The 15,361-nt window shown below is 34.9% G+C and overlaps 1 protein-coding gene across 10 annotated transcripts in view; it reads right to left on the bottom strand.

Annotated features, from left to right (window-relative positions):
• RFX3 (regulatory factor X3) overlaps window positions 1–15,361 on the bottom strand; it is a 264,256-nt gene that overhangs the window by 47,077 nt on the left and 201,818 nt on the right. For all 10 annotated transcript variants that reach the window (XM_046664491.1, XM_046664488.1, XM_046664492.1 and 7 more), the window contains 4 exons: window positions 9,122–9,243; window positions 7,280–7,392; window positions 3,029–3,144; window positions 2,439–2,593 (listed from right to left, as the gene is read on the bottom strand). In XM_046664491.1, coding sequence (XP_046520447.1) covers window positions 2,439–2,593; window positions 3,029–3,144; window positions 7,280–7,392; window positions 9,122–9,243 — 506 coding nt within the window. The remainder of the gene's footprint in view (window positions 1–2,438; window positions 2,594–3,028; window positions 3,145–7,279; window positions 7,393–9,121; window positions 9,244–15,361) is intronic.

Raw genomic sequence — 15,361 nt, forward strand, 5'->3', positions numbered from 1 at the left:
TTGGATATCTGTATATTGCATTTTTTTCTACAATTAATATACAATAATTATTTAATCTGAAAAAGAAAAACCAAGAAGTAGGAAAAGTTACTTTTAAAAAATATTTCACATGGGTCTTGTTTTATCTAGACAAATTTGATGTTAGCAAGATTATAAAATAAAAAGATATATTTTATACATCAAGTGATTTAAATTTTCGCTTTTGTGTACAAAATGACATTTTGGGCCACATTTAAGTACACTCATAATTGCACATTTTAGTGTTACCAGTTGAGTTCTTATACAATTCTTTATACTTAACTTTTTTTCATTTTCAGATAAATGTATTTTAGAATATAGTAGCTTCAAGCTGACTTTAAATTAGTGTGATATGCAGACTTTTTTTTGGCTAAAAAAAGGAATCCCATCTGGACAGTAAATGGTAGAGTGAAGTACTAGTAGCCAGGAAAATACAATTTTTAAAAATAAAATTAAGTTTGCTCTCTCTATAAGGATTCATGTCAGATCAAACTGTGCAGATTGACTCTGGCAACTTTTTCTTATGAATGGATGGCTTGAAATTTAAACGTATTCCAAAGCTAACTTGTCTCAACCTGCTCCTGATTAATAATAAAACGCATACAATCAGAAGATAGCTACCTAAACTATATTTTAAGCTTTATTTTGGTAAGTCTGGTTATAGAATTGGAATTAAATTTCCCAATGTACTTTGTAAGGGAGCACATTAATGTATCCTGTAATTTCAGAGAAACTATAAAACTATACTTGTCTGAAAATTCCTGAAGTTGAATTATCAGTTTGAATGTAGAGACAAACTACTTGACAGAATTGGTTTTTCAAATCAAAATTTGCAAAAACAAAGGTCAAGTGTATTGCATACTTAAAATTATGGAGCTTAAAGTCAACTAAAATCCATATGTGATTTAAGTTAGAGAACTGTTGAGTTCACAAGTCTTGTGATGCCAACATAGAAGCAAAAGGTTTTAGAATTGTTTGATGAATACTGATGTTGTTGATTTGCCTCAAAAAAGAAAGTGCTCCCTGACGTTTCTTGTTCTATCTTATGAGAAATTGTACGTTGGCGGCAAGATGTCATAGGCTAATGAGCTACCCTATGCAACTTCTCTTAAACATCTCTAGAGAGTATCACTCAGAGCACAGGGAGCAAGACAAAACAAGGAAAATTGGACTCTGGAGCGTAAATCAGTAGAGAATTTACACATTGAAATTTTCCATGACAATATCACTTTTAATCAATCTTTAGTCAGGAAACTTGGTGCAGATAAAGTGGAAAACATTAGCAATTTATAAAAATGTGAGATAATGACAGCTGGATTTTTTTTTGTTTTTACTTATTTCTATACAAATTTATGTTATGTGTTCACTGATGTTATATGTAAATAAGTGTCTAAGCATCTATTTTAGGTGGTGGGGAACATAGAAAAGTACTCATATCTTCCACTGTGGTCTATCATATTCAGAAAAAGAAAGTATAAACAGACAAATGTTAATATCTTCACCTTTTCTTCTACTAAATTCCTGTTTAAATATTTTCTGGAATAATTTAACACAAATTCACTGTCAAGAGTGTACTTGAAGTACACAGTTGCCAATTTCACAAGCTAAAAGACTGCTTTTACCTATTAATGTTACTGTAGAGTGGAAATTCTGTCCCATTTCTTTAAAAGTTAAGGTCACTAGTATGTGCTCATAAAGATGTAGGCATAAAATCGTTTCAACTGACTAACACAACCCTCCTTAGTAGCATTTATATTGACAGAAGCAGAAAATAGCTTTGTTTGCTACAAGGTAGTTTAAAAAGCACCACGGCTTAAAAAAGTAATCTAACTTATCTACGTAATTCCTATTTGCTGCATGGCGGGAATACAAGGCTTGCGTAGTTACATAGATTTTTCTCTCAAAATGCCAGTTAACCATTACTGTTAATGGAAACTGCATTTGTAGTTCTTACCATGATGGAGGTGACAAAGTAAAAGCTTTTATAAATGAATTCAACTTCAGTGGAAACCAAGATAAATTCATTTCAAATCAAAAGCAACCAAGAAAGAGGGTGGCCTAGAAATTATAGATTTCAAAAAGTTTTGGCTTTACGAAGGAAACTGTATCCTTGGGTAGAATAATTTTTACACGGTTGACTGGCCTGGGAGTGTTCTTGCAATTAGTCATTGGGGCTGTCACATCTATAGGTTGTCTTTTCTATCAAAAAGAAAACAAAAGATTGGAAAACAGCTAATTTTTCCCCTTTTACTACAGTTTTGCTCTAGGCTGCTTTCATGCAATAGTCTGTGTTGCATGTTTTCTACTTGGCAAATCTAAATGAGATGAGAATCACTCTAGATTGCAATGTCACTTCCCAAAACTTCCTGGGTGGAACGTATGAGAACAAAAGCATCCGTACTTGTCTGCATTTAACTTACTAGGAATAGGTCTAAGGACGTCGGGGATGAGAATCTCCACCAAAGCCTGGTACATCCCATGGTCACAGTTACACATCCATTTCAGGATAGACTCATGTTTGCACAGAGTTATCAGCTTTGCTTTCGGAAGTCGACTTTCTATTTCACTCAGATTGCTGGTGTGAATAAATGTAGCAAATGAATAGATGGCAAATGAGGATAAAAAAGAAAATGGACTTTAAAAATAGTTTTAGTTTATCAAATATCACTGAGGTTAGAACTATATCACCATTGCACTGGTGCCATACGGCTGGATATATATAACACTCCCCCAGAGCTGCCTGTGCACGTTAATACTTTCTGACGGTATGAAAGGCAGATATGATACTAATTCCATGAGGATGAAATAGCTCTACCGCAGTCCCCCAAATCAATAAAAAGGGGAGCTACAACACACGCTGAAACCTCAAGAGAGCAGTTTGTGGTTTATTTTAATCTATTCATTTAATGTTATCAGGTAAGGTTCACAACTGGTATACATATCTCTAATTCATTAGCTGTGACATCTACTCAGCCACTAAAATGAATTGGAAAAGCATATTGATTCTGACCTTGATTCAGTAATGGTAGTGCCATCAGTTGGAGTAGAGGGAGAATAGCGCCAGAATGTTTGCCACAATTTTTCTATCAGGCTAAACTGAAGATTCACAACAACGTCCAATATTGCCTAAAAAACAAAATGGTTATCAGTAATTACCTCACAATATTTCTTATTGGGCTGTATGAGGAGTGCATAATGTAATGGGACTTAAATAGTAAAGACACCTTTGGGCTCATAAGTTAACCTGGTGAAACTGGACTAAATTTTGCCAACAGAAGGAGGGAAACAAAAGAGATGGGCTAGGGAAAAAAAAAGGGAAAAAAACTCTTGAAAGATTGAGCAGGAGAACTTGTGTTCCTCCTGTAATGGCCTCATACCCCACCCTCACTTTTACCTCTCTTTTTCCTCCATTTTCATTGCTTCCCTTCCTCTCCATTTTCTTCTCTTACTTGTCTTCCATTCCTTTACCCACTGCTTCCTTCTGCCTTCCTCTCTTCCTATTCTCAGACCCAGAAGGGCATAGAACAGACTCAATTCACATCAATCCTCAGGGGCTCAGTGTGTCCACTGGCCATCAAAGAGGGCAGAAGTGAAGGGTGTGGAGGTGCTTGTGTGTGGCAGATGGACTTAGGACTAAATTAGTTCTGTCTAAGGCTGCTGACCAGGGGTTCCAGAGTGTTCCGAGCCAAGCAGAGAAACTACAGAGTCAGGTTGGCCTTCAGAGGACAGCAACTGTCTAGGCAGAAAAAGAGCACAGCGAGCATATCTCTTTGGTCACGCAATGCCTTCCATTCAGTCCTATCTCTGCACACTTCCTTTAGAGAGCAGCTTTAAGACTATCCCTTTTCTAATCTTGGGGGTGAGGGCCTCACCTCCTCCTTAATTTTATCTCATACAACCATTCTCAAGCTGCATCAAGCACATTTTTTTTCGATGCTAAAATTTTGCACTTTTACTAACTTTTGATGATCATATTTAATTTCACCCTGCCATGGCAATTAGTTTGTAAATTTGCCTTCAGATAAAAGCAGTCATAAAACCAACAAATAACTTGTTTGTGCAAAGAACACATGATTCAGTGATTATTTTGAGCATCAAAGACGGAAGTCATCAGTATAATGTGTTTGATGTTGTCAGCATCGGGAACGACGACAGGTAAAACAGGCCCATTGAGACCTATGAAATTCACAGAAGCTAAAGGACAACATGGGGCAATCGAGAGAGACAATCTGAGTATTTTAGGCAAAAAAAGGAAGCCATAACTTCATAATTCTAGAGTCTGTGCTACCTGTGTAGCTCTGGCCCTATGTATGACACATACAAAGAATAATTGATGTTCTATACAAAAATACTTTGAGACCAATTCAAATATTAAGCAAATCTGTTTGGAGGCACGTTCCGGGAACTAGCAAGAAATGTGGCAAGTAGTTAGATAATGAAAATGGAGGGAAGGGGACAAATAAATTAGCACACTCCTCACCCTTTAATATCAGCAGCAATAAAAATGCAAACGAAAGCCCGGAAAGTACAGGGCATAAGGATGTCCCTCCTCCCAGGCCAAACCCAAAATCTTCTTAAGAGGGAAATTATTATAGCTGCTTTCTCAACTGTGGCTTAGGCACATTCCAAGGGACATCTATTAATGAAGGAACTATTAATATCTTATATAATACCTTGCATATCTCTAACTATGAAATTGCTGTAAGAACACTATGCATATGTTAAAAGAAAAAAAATTACTCTTGGAGCAACTTGTGTAGAAAATTATACTTGTTCCTTACATAACAAAACTGTTGATATAGAAATATTAAAAAGATACAAAATATCTTTGATAAATTGTGAGAATTCCAAATAACAGACAAAACAGGTATATTATTAATCTTTCTTAAAAACATAAACTGGGGGCCGGCCCTGTGGCTGGGTGGTTGGGTTCGCACGCTCTGCTTTGGTGGACCAGGGTTTCGCCAGTTCAGATTCTAGGCGTAGACACGGCACCGCTCATGCCATGCTGAGGTGGCGTCCCACATAGCAGAACTAAAAAAAGGACCTACAACGAGAATATATAACTAGGTACTGGGGGGCTTGGGGAGAAGAAAAAAAAATAGATGTTAGCTCAGAGCCAATCTTTAAAAAAAATAAACTGTAGGAAATATAAAATAAGGCAAGTAAAGAATTCAGTGCATGTTAAATTCAGTAGCTCTTCAAATTAAATAATTTAAAATAATTCTTCACATCAGGCTCATTTGAGGCAGTTTTACAAATGAGTAAAATATTTTATCATTTGTCCACCTACTTTCAAATATGTTCAGATAAAATATATAGGCAATATATTTTAAAATAATCCATATTCTAATGGCTTAGGACAAATGACTATTTACAGGACTGGATATGAGACTCAGGCACCTATGTTTCAAAAGTTTGGAAGTTTGACAGGAAAAAATAATCAGAATTCTTCATTTTCATGTATGCCACTATGCCCCATGAGAGACGGCATGAATGCTGGTAACTCTGAAATAAATGGGGATCATTGTATGCACCACTATTTCCCACACAGATTAATTACTGTACATGTTCATGACTCTTCATATAGAGTATTCCCCAAAAGTGGTATGTTAATGAAAATTTTGTAATCCAAAGAATATTCTCATTTTATTGGGGGAGTTTTTCAATTAAACTAAGCTTATTATACATTCTTGAGTAATGTGAATAATCATGCTCCAACTTATATTTTGAATAAATATGAGAAACAAAAAAAATCCCCATTATATCTCTATAGGCTAGTTTGCTTAAAGCAGGTTCACCTAAACACAGAGAAATGAGAAATTGCTTAGAGAATCTTTATATATATCTTTATTAAATACATATCATATTCATGTAGAAAGAAAGAATTTTTCTAGATACGTAAGGATCATCCAGAAAATCTCTAACATTGGGAAAAGCATAGTAGTCAAAGAGAAATTATTATCTTTCATCATTCCAAGAAATGTTGGGAACTGGCAGAACACACTGAAAAACACTTCTGGCACACGGTTTGTTAATAAAGAGAGAACTTGCTCTTGGTTGTTAATAATCTAGCACTCTTGACAAGCACTCGGATTCACTCAAGCAGTTGTTATTTCTGGAGTGGGAAAAAAAATCGGTGAATGCTATGAGCTGAGACTTCTCATTGCATACTGCATTGTCAGCAGTCAGGAAGACTGCCCATGAAATCCAGAGGATTATCTTTTACTCCTAAGTAGATCACAAATAGCCCTGGAATAAAGCTACTTAAATTCTAAACAGACTCTTCTCTCAAAAGGAGAGGTACTTAAGAAAACTCTTATTGCAATCCGTTATCCCCTTTCTACCAGGTGAGCTACAGGTACATGAACACGCTGGCTTGGAGAGAGTTCACCTCCCGGAGACAACGTAGCTAATTCTGATGTGGGATATTCCGAGAGGGAGTAGGAGCAGGGATGGAAAATACCAAGAGAAACCTTAATTAACAACAAAACAAACAAAACTAGAGCCTTACTGATCCCTGGAAGGAACACCTAAAGTACTTTATTAAACATTTCCAGAAAATATTTTTGATAGAAATACACACTTATGGTGTAAAATTCAAAAGGTACAAAAAGTATGTTGAAAAATTGAGTCCCTTTCCCTGACTCCCAGTCACCCAGTTTCCTTCACAAAGACGACCACCATTAACATTTTGTTTTTTCTTCTGGAAAGATACATATACATGTTCTTTTTCATTCAAATGATAATATGCCATATACACTGTTTTGCATCTTGCTTTTTCTCTTAAAAATAAATCCTGGAGCTTGTGATATTGGTACATTTAGAGTTGCCTGTTCTTTTTAATGGCTACATAGTGTTCCACTCTATAGATTGTACCATATTTTATTTATTCAGTTCCCTATTAGACATTAAAGTTATAACTAATCTTTCACATTAAAAACAATAATGCAAGTTCCCTTGTACACTTATCTCTTCACCCCTAGGTAAGCATTTTTCTAGGATAAACACCTAGAAGTAGAATTACTACACCAAAGGATTCATATTAGGATATGCTAAGAAGACAGAGAGTAAAATTTATTCTCTCTTTCCTGCAGTCTTCACTTCTCCAGTCTGAGACAAGAAGAAAAATTAACTTATTTGTGCTCAAAGAAATATGAACTAACGTCATCTGCCTCTAGGAGTAAGTTTGATTATTTTGTTTTAGCAAGTTGTCTGGCAAAACTTAGCAAGTATTCGTAGTATGTTTAAAAAGACTTACCTCACAGTGCTCTCGATAAAGACTCTGCAGTGACTTGATATCCTCGAAGGTAGTACCATCTGGCAGAGAAGAGATTTCAACTTCTCCAAACTCTGGAAGTGCTCGAGATGCATCTGTTACCATGACAACACAACAGAAAAAAGCTATTGTGGATGGTGCCAATTACAGATTAATGAGGGAAAATTTAAGAAGACTAAAAAAGAAAATATTTTAAAGGTCCGAGGTCCAAAGAGCAAGGACTTTTCAGATTAGTACTTTGCAAACAAAACTGAGCAATATCGTCAGCACAAAAGAATAAAGGGAATACTCTTAAACATGTTGGAGAAACTAAATTTTCATTACAATTATACTGGAAATATAGAGACATCACAGTGTCTCTCAATATATGGCCCCTATTAAAAGAAAAATAATCTCAAGCTGGCCAGTATCAATTTTAGTTATTTTATTATGTTACTTAAGTATATAAAAAATAAATCTAGCTTTAAACTCATTACACTTGCACCTCTTATATAATCATAAACCAAAAGAGCTACAAAATAAATACAAAGAAAACTACAAAAATAACATTAAACTTAACATTAATTTGATGTGATGGATGATGCTGTAGTCCTCTAACTAAATTACCTCTCGCAACATGAATACGGTATTGACTGCTGTGTCACAGGATCTTTTGAGTTCGACAGGCCTATACCAACAGGCACTTCATGGTGGCTGGTTCTCCCATTACTCTTCTATATTCAAATGAGCTGTGAAACCTTCCTCCACACAGAGCACTGGGACATCATTTAGCCTTCCCTTGGGATGAAGGCGTAATTTACATAGTAAGTCTCTCTCTGTTCTTTTCTCGTTAGCTCTGGACAATTAATGAAATAGATTTTGGTGCCTGCTTTATCATAAATGCAAATACAAATGTGGAAACTAAAATTGCAGAACAATATTCATTCTAGTTTTCTAGGTAATCGAGAATATGCTTTTATTTTTTTAAAATTATAACTGAAATAAAAACACAAAATAAAAAAATAAAAATTCCTGTCGAGAGCTCACATGTCCACAAGAATACACCTGAGGACTTTAGTTTGGGAAACGCTGCTATAGTATTTTCAACTTCAGTAGCTGTTCTGACCTGAAAGTCCATTTTAGTTGTCTTTGTCAAAAAGTGCACATAGACACATATACACACACACAGACACATACACACATGCACTCTCTGATAACTTCTACTTATCTTGATCTGATGTACGGAAACTATGCATGTTCATCTCTAGAAGAGTTATCAAAGTGCCATTTTTGCACCTTTGGCTATGACAGGAATATGCAAAATGTTCAAGTTCCACTTCCTAACTCTTTAAATAAAAAGAAACATGTATATCATCTACAAAATTACAAAAATAGAAAGTGCTGTGATCGACTTAAAAGTATAAATTACTGTTTAAACATTTACAATTTTTTTCTAATCTGAGACTATGCATATGCAACTTTATACACAGGAAATGAGAATTCTTTTTGGCACTTGAAGTTACTACTGAAAGTAAACACAACACAATTTTGATCACAAAAACCTAATTAATACAAATTCTGGAGAACAATTTCACAGCAATGAGCCTTTAATTTATATACATTTAAAAGTCCTACATAGTTGAGATTTTTAAAAATAATCTCTAGTGAACATGAGAAAGTAGAAATGAACTGGAACTACCACATGATGTGCACAGTTTCAGCACAAAGAAAGTCTTCTATGTAATTAACATCTGTAAGAGACATCACATTTAGAGAAAATACTACTATTGTTCTCTTGTTTTCAAAATCCTAATAGCAACTAATATGCATTACACCTTAACATACCTAAAAACTGTTGATGATGTTGACTTTGGGCAATTACAGTTTGCTCAACAGATGTGCCTGTCTGTTGACCACTTCCTGTGAAACCATCTGCAACCCCATCCACTTTCTGCATAGGCTTGTACCTAAAAATATTAGATAGGAAAAAACAAACCAAATTATTCCTTGCTTTTTTACACTACACAAAACTCCCAAGGCGTTCAATTTTATTCTATCTTTAATGTCTCATGATAGTTGTAGGATTTTTTTCCCTTGACAGTCTCATAAAGTTAGGATGAAGAAATTTTTTCAGTTGTGAAAAGAAAAAAAGAGGGTGGGATGTAGGAAGGGGACCTATTTTTGAAAATTCAGTAATTTACTTAAGAATGAAAGAGTTCTGAGGTATTTCTTTGGACAGCAGTGGGAAAGATGTCCATGATTATAGTTTTAATACATGGTTTGAACATAACTTGTAATGGCCAATGGATCAAGGCAGAAACATTTTAAATACAATGGGATTTTAATATGAACTAGGATCTAGGAGCTAGGGCCTGAGAAATGTTAATGAATGGCCTTCAATTGATTAATATCTCCAAAATATGATTCAGACTACAAACTTTATCATACTATTTTTCATATCTCCTAAAACCTCCCATCCATCTCAACACATTCATCTCCCTTGACTCCTATCCATATCTGCAAATACAAAGACCATAAGCATCAGATTGCAGCAAAATAAAGGCAAGAATCCATCTACAAACCTAGTTTACCAAGCTAAAAAAAAAGAATCAAAGACAACTATAGTTATGTATTTATCTTTAGGTCCTCCTCATACAAACTCATGAACTTTCCACACTGCTAAGACAGAGAAAGTACGCAGCAGCAGCATGGGCAAGAAGGAAAGACTGCTTGGGAGAGAAATACCACATAAAAAAAAGAGCCAGGTAGGTCTCCAGGGATAAGCAAATACAAAGTAAGAAATAAGCAGCAACTACAATTTCTTCTTTTGCTAAGATTTCATTTATTTTTCATTTTAGAAATTTGGAAAAACAGATAAATGCAAGAAAAAATTAAAATCTACAATAGGCTTATTACCTAGAGATATCACCATTCACTTTATAATATTTTTTCCTTTCATTTTTCCCCATTTCTAATTGTATTTATAAACAAAACCACCTAATAGTCTCAGGATCCAGACACTTGACTCTTATGTTAATATCATAAGTCAACTGCATCATGAATATGAAGTTATTGTGAATAACAATTTCCCTGATACATGAAACAGGATATACGCAAGATGCCTGCACTCTGACGACAGATATGAAATGAACTGACTTGGTGAAACATACAAACTAATGCTCAGGTTGCCTCAGCAAATGATTCAATCTCGAATGTTATTAATTATAACTTAGATAAACGAAACTTCCAAGAAAAATTGTAAAGTCACTCATAATGACATTTACATTTATTTCTTACATGACAATATATCAGAACGAACTATGAAAAGCAAAAATAAAGTCAGAAGATGAACAGGGTGAAAGAAGGGCACAAAATACTTCATTCTTGTTACCGTTCTAGTGATGACCCCGTACCACCAAATGTTGGTTACTGCTTTCTAATGATATAAAGAACTCAACCCTATTTTTTAATCAATGGAAAAAACCACCTGAGGGTACTTTTCAACAGGGGCTATATCAAGAGATGACAGAAGGGTTAGTGTTGTGACGTGCTAGAAGTACCATTTATGAAAAATTGAATGTTTTTCTGATTTTTTTTCCCCCTTAAAGAATCATCTTAGAGAGGCAAAAAAAAAAACTTTGTGAGGCAAGTACTTTGAGTCCTTGTGTGGGGGAGCAGTTGCTAACCATTCTGTTCTAGAAGACTTGAATGATTTTATCCTTTGGGAGTATATTTATGGAAGTTTCTTGTCCTTATCGATCCATTCCAGGTTTCATTTGACTTTAGCCTCCCTTTTCCAGCTATGAAATTTCTTATCACTAATAAAATAGGCTAAAATTATTTAATCATGTTTCTTCATTTAAGTTAACAGATTTGGGATTCATGAGGTTAATAAACAAAAGTGGTTAAAGGGATTTGACCTATTTACCCTGGAGAAAAGAAAATGGAAATATTTTCTATAGACTTTGATTATATTCAATTTTAATACAGGATTAGAGAGTAATTACCAGACTTTGCCCAGCTATGCTTTATAAAGTTTTCTTTGTCCAAGACAGCATCTAGTATACTACAGATGTTTAATAGGACAAGTGGAATTTAACCATAAAAGGAAATGACACATATTCCTCTAGGACTGTTAAGTTTTCAGAGGACAGATGCTATGTCACAGTCTACTGTCATACAGTGCTTAGCAAGCCTGCAGGCTTCAAGTAAAATTATCTGCTTCCTTAGAAAGATGTAGACAGTGGAAGTTCCTAGAGGAAAGAGATATTATATTTTTAATAGCACTCAAAATCACAATACATTATAATTAATGTATGACTATGCTTAATAATAATGATATTGAGTGGGAAGCACAGGTTAGAGGTACATTATATTATTTGGGGATGGAAAATACATTGAGATTAGTTTGTAAAAAGGAAAAAAGTTGGTAAATTCTGGAGAAATTGTACAGGTCAGTATTTAAGAATAAATCTTATATAGGAGAGGAGAAGAAAAAAAGAGGAAAATATAGTCAGAATTAGGAAATGGGTGGTTTTATTCTAACCATAAGAGTAAGTGCAGCAAGGAGAACAGTGGATTGAACGGATCGGGCAGAGATGCACTATGTGGATCCATTCTTGGTTGTACTGTCAATAGCACCTCGGTAAACCAGAACCTTATGTTGTATGTGTGGTTGTGGGGACAAGTTTGAGAGGGGTTTGTGTTATAAAGAATGATGTCAGAAAGGGCAGGAATATGGCTCATGTACAAAAGTAGTATTAATGGGAGCCTGTAAGTATGAGAAGCTTCCACGTAGTGCTGACTTTTGCTTTTCCTGTTTTGTTTTAAGTAATAAATCATGTAGTGGCATATCCACCGTGCGTTACCTGGCATTGGATTGGTACTTAGAAGGAATCCCCAGAAATCAGAAATATTGAACTGAGGAAAGTTAGACGTTCATTTTCCTGATGCTCTAAGGAAAACATGCTATCTCTGTCCATCACCTGAAAGGGTTGGGTCTTCCCAGAGAAGGAGGGAGTTTAACAGGAAGTCAAGAATAGCCACATTAAAAACAAGCTAAACAAGCATCTGTGGAAACTGTTTCTTCTTGGAAGAAAGATGGTATTCTCTTATATTAGGGTTTGAAACCTAATTGTATATCAGTATCTGGGGTAGCTTTTCAAAAAATTCAAATGCTAGGCTCACCCTAGAGCTACCCAACAAAATCTTTGAGAAGGGGGCTTAGGAATTAATTATTTTAACTAGCTTCTCAGATGTTTCTTAAGTAGCCTGCACAGAACTAGTCTGCAGGAGCCTTTTGATTTGATATAAATTCCTTCAGCCTATCGTTGTAGAAGTACATCCATAACAGAGACAAATCATTTTTTATAAAATAAATCATCAATTTTCAATTTTTTTCCCAATAAATGACATTTGGAATGTAAATAAATTATCTCTGGATGATAGATGAATAAGTGAATGAATGTTCAAGGTAACATATTTCATTTTATCATACAATCAATTGATCTCAATGTATATCAAATCAATTTAGCAAGTACCAATTGAGCATTTACTATAAGTAAAGCACTGTAAGTTCATGGTTTTGAAAAGGCTGTGTCTAAAGAGAATTTTTCCAGGGCGATTTTTATATTCTATTGACTTACATGATAATTCAACATTATCTTAACTCTGGTTGAATTTCAACTGACCTTTTAGCATTGAAACATAGCTTTCAGATTTCCTGCCTGTCTACCTTCTTCAGAAAATAATCACCACTTAAATAATAATTTGTAAAAACTTTCTACTGAAAGAGAGGCTTTCTACTGAAAAAAAAATTCTATGTTGAATCCTTAAAAAACTGAACTCTTTAGTATTTAAGAGTATTGTCTCCCTTTAACTCCATTTATTTTATAAATTCATTATTTTTAGATTATTTTCTTATAGTAGATTCTTAGTGCTTCTGAGTTGTATGTGCTCTGAGAAAGACCTGTACTATATCAAATGAAGAAACAGCTCTTGGTTTTAAAATTAGTAGGAGGCAAATGATAATTTTAACAGCTTGCAACTCCATGGGCAATCAGAGCTGAAGTTGTTAATGATTAAGAAATCAAAGGAACTCTAATGCTTTAATAGCTAAGTGTATGCATGAAACCTGTCACTAACACAGAAAACTTGGAAAATTATTAAGAATCTTCCCCATGGGGTTAGTCATAGCTGTTATTTAGAACTTGGACAGCTGTAACTCTACTGTAAAATAATATCTCATTCTGTCAATAATCTCACATGTACAGACACTGAAGGAGTCCAGTGGAAGGTGTCACCATTGAACTAACCATACCGGTGGAAGGATTTTCCAGACTCAACAAAACATTTGGGAAAAAGTCCCTTTGAAGCAGATGAAAAACACAAATGCAAAATCTGAACTCTAGAGGCAAAGAGAGTCATTATTATGTTTATAACTCTAGGAAGTACACAATCACTTGATTTGCATGAACAAATCTAAATGCTGAGCTCATAATCAAGAGGCTAAAATTTTTCTATTGGAATCTTGAGATTCTCTTTGGAAAAACTGTCCCAGAAAATCTTTAGATGGCTTGAGCTCTGAAATGAACCAAATGATATAACCATGAACAGATCAGAAGAAAACAGTAAATGTTAAGAGTGCCATTCTTTCAGAATAGTAACTGACTCCTTGATGTCACATTGAATATGTCTATGTCTAAATGACTTCTAACATCAACCCTGCTGGTTAATGATAGTTATTCCATCTCTTCAATTCTCTTTGGTGGCTCTCACGGAATTTGTCTCTTCATTAGCTCTACATCTATAATTGGGCAAGAGAGGAGGAAAAAAATTCAAATGGGGTAGTTGTATTAATTGCAGCTATTTTAGTCAAAAATGTGGGAGAGGTAGGGAAAGGAGGAAGTTGAAGCTGTTCGCTAAAATAAAAGCTGTGGATCATTCATTCATTTCACAAATATTTATTAAGCACTGACAATATGCTCAGTTGTTCTTCTAGGTGCTGAGAATGTACCTAAATGTTGAAAGAGATAAAACTGATTCCCTTATCTCATGAATTTCTTCACTTAGACCTCTGAGCATGGGTAATTTAGGGCTAACTGTATAGAACTGATAGATTCTTGCTACAAATACACATGACACTTCTTTTATCTACAGCTGGCCCTTTCTGTTAAACTGATTCCAAAGGGATGCTCCCACTTCTCTATTTGGAGAATGACAACCTGACTACACCTGATGCCAAGATAGCAACAAAAACAAAAAAGGGCATCTGAGGCTTTATCTAGGAAAAATATAAATTAGCGAGCCTCCAGCATATAGCAAGATTAAATGGGCCTCAGTTTCCGTATCAGTAAATAACAATATAATTGCCAAATGAGACTTGCATATAAAGTGCTTATTGAAGAACATTTTAAATGTTCAATAAATGTTCATTGGAAGGATAAGTGGTGACTATTACTATTAACAAACTTTACATGAATTACTACAGTTAATAATTACCGAATTGTGATGATTTATGAATTTCCTATCTTCAATGGAAGGTATGTTTACCTCAGGGACTGCTTCAGGGGCATAGCGAACAAGAACTACCTCAGTGCCAAGATTTCTTATTTGTCTCCAAAATCCAAATGCACATGCACCTCATCTTCTTCCCACTAAAGACTCCTGCCACCCTCAGCTGCCTCAGAGCAATTTACCAGCCATAGATGTTCAGCTCTGTAACAACCCCAGGGAATTCCTGGTCTAAAAGAGAAATGATCAGCCATTAACATCAGTCACAGTAGAAAACCACTGGCCAAAGAAATGGAAGCCAGACTTGCCTAACTGCCAGGCTTCATTCTTCTCCAAAACAGTCTTATTAAAGAAATACTTTTTTCTACTGCACATAGCATAATAATGATAAAAATAATTATTATTTATCTAATACTTGAATGTTTCCAGTTATAAAAAACCTTTATATACTTTTTTCCACTTGAACTTCAAAACAACCTGTGAAGAGGTCTATTATTATTGATTTTCTCTTGCAGATGAAGAAACCAAGATTCAGTGAAGTTTAGTCACACACTCTGCAGAAGCCACAAAGCA

Source organism: Equus quagga, chromosome 6 (assembly GCF_021613505.1).
Source record: "Equus quagga isolate Etosha38 chromosome 6, UCLA_HA_Equagga_1.0, whole genome shotgun sequence".
In the NCBI taxonomy this organism is placed as follows: Eukaryota; Metazoa; Chordata; class Mammalia; order Perissodactyla; family Equidae; genus Equus; species Equus quagga.